The sequence below is a fragment of the Chrysoperla carnea genome, chromosome 3, assembly GCF_905475395.1.
Source record: "Chrysoperla carnea chromosome 3, inChrCarn1.1, whole genome shotgun sequence".
Lineage (NCBI taxonomy): Eukaryota > Metazoa > Arthropoda > Insecta > Neuroptera > Chrysopidae > Chrysoperla > Chrysoperla carnea.
In genome coordinates this window covers 40,879,777-40,881,021 of record NC_058339.1, presented here as the reverse complement: position 1 = coordinate 40,881,021, position 1,245 = coordinate 40,879,777, and the positions used below count along the sequence as shown (strand labels likewise).

Below are 1,245 nucleotides of genomic sequence, written 5' to 3'. Positions count from 1 at the left end.
GTACGCGATATAAAGCCCACATTGAAGCGTTAAGCCCTATAATGAAAGAGTAGAGGAAATGCCGTAGCATTTTAGCCAGTGGGGGTGGATGAGACGATACTCATATTTGGTTTCACACATGGAGTTCGGCTTAGGCTACATTATACCCACCGAACAAAAAAGAAAAAAATTTACAAAAAATTTATAAAAAAAAAACAAAAAAAACAAAATGTCAGTAAAATATTTAAAATTTATTTAAAATTAAAATACAATTTTCTTTTCATTACAAATCATAAAAATAAAAAAATGGCCGAAAGTGGATACCCGGATGGCCAGGCACACGACGCACAAACAGAGAATCGCACGCAGCATCGCAGGCGGTAAACACGGCGCGAAAGGTCGTGATTGGATCACGGCGGCACCAGGCACTAATAAAACAAAAAAACAATGAGTCAACAAATGACCTGATGGTTTCTTGATGAAAAAAAAAAATACTTTACTTCAACCTTTGCATCGAGCAAGTTAAGAGCTCGGAATATATTCATTCGTGGTGGATTAAAATTAATCAATCGACGACGATCATTAAACAAATAAAATAAAATCGAACATAAATTAAAACTGGACCAACATCGTGTTATAGTTAATGAATCGACAACGAATGATTAAATAGGAACAATAAAACAAAAACAAATTAAAATAAAAACGATAAATATTCACGTGGAGTACCTGCTGATACAAGTTTCGAGTGGACGACCGCATGGTTATTTCATCTTTTGTTGTTTGGAAATTCAACATCGCCCATCAGCGGCAACACCACCGCATGCAGGCCGATTCGATCAACACAAGTTATGCAAGAAAATCTGGTATACCTCGAGGATCACCCAGTGATTCCGCTGTGTGCTGCTGCGTTCTCTCCTGGCCGTCCGGTTGTTCAACCCCCGGTTCCATTCGTGAATGACTATGTAAGTTGTATTTATCTTTTGCCTCTTTATCAATTAATTTGCCGGCCAAAAAGGACATATTCTAAAATAAATTGAAAAAAAAATGACATTAATAAAAGGTTGGAGGTGTAACAAACATTTTAAAATTAGGAAATCATATTAGTTAAGTTTTTTTTAATGCGTGGTGATTCCTGGTGGATCTATTAGTCAAGCCGTCGAGTGGCCCTTGTCAATTTGGTGCTGGCCAATAGCCGCCTATTAACGACAAGGGTCAGCCACTCTCCATTTCGCGGCGCTAGGTGGTGGTGAAGACGATCTAAATTGA

General features: G+C 37.9%; 1 protein-coding gene across 2 annotated transcripts; it reads right to left on the bottom strand.

Moving 5' to 3' along the window:
* Window positions 1–225: 225 nt before the first annotated feature.
* LOC123295342 lies at window positions 226–1,039 on the bottom strand. 2 transcript variants are annotated; one of them, XM_044876655.1, is made up of 2 exons: window positions 849–1,039; window positions 226–407 (listed from the first exon to the last, which is right to left on the bottom strand). In XM_044876655.1, the coding sequence occupies exons 1-2, from the start codon at window positions 997–999 to the stop codon at window positions 241–243; spliced, it is 318 nt and encodes a 105-aa protein (XP_044732590.1). In that variant the 5' UTR covers window positions 1,000–1,039; the 3' UTR covers window positions 226–240. The 2 variants fall into 2 exon arrangements, 1 of the variants encoding a protein (XP_044732590.1); XR_006535149.1 differs by lacking the exon at window positions 849–1,039 and adding an exon at window positions 706–840 and having other exon boundaries at window positions 263–407.
* Window positions 1,040–1,245: the final 206 nt, after the last annotated feature.

Bases quoted from the DNA above. Each gene is read 5' to 3' on its own strand.
- LOC123295342 (XM_044876655.1), bottom strand. From the start codon at position 999: ATGTCCTTTTTGGCCGGCAAATTAATTGATAAAGAGGCAAAAGATAAA. The intron at 408-848 runs GTATACCAGATT...TTGTTTTATTAG, and splicing joins ATCACTGGGTGATCCTCGAG to TGCCTGGTGCCGCCGTGATC.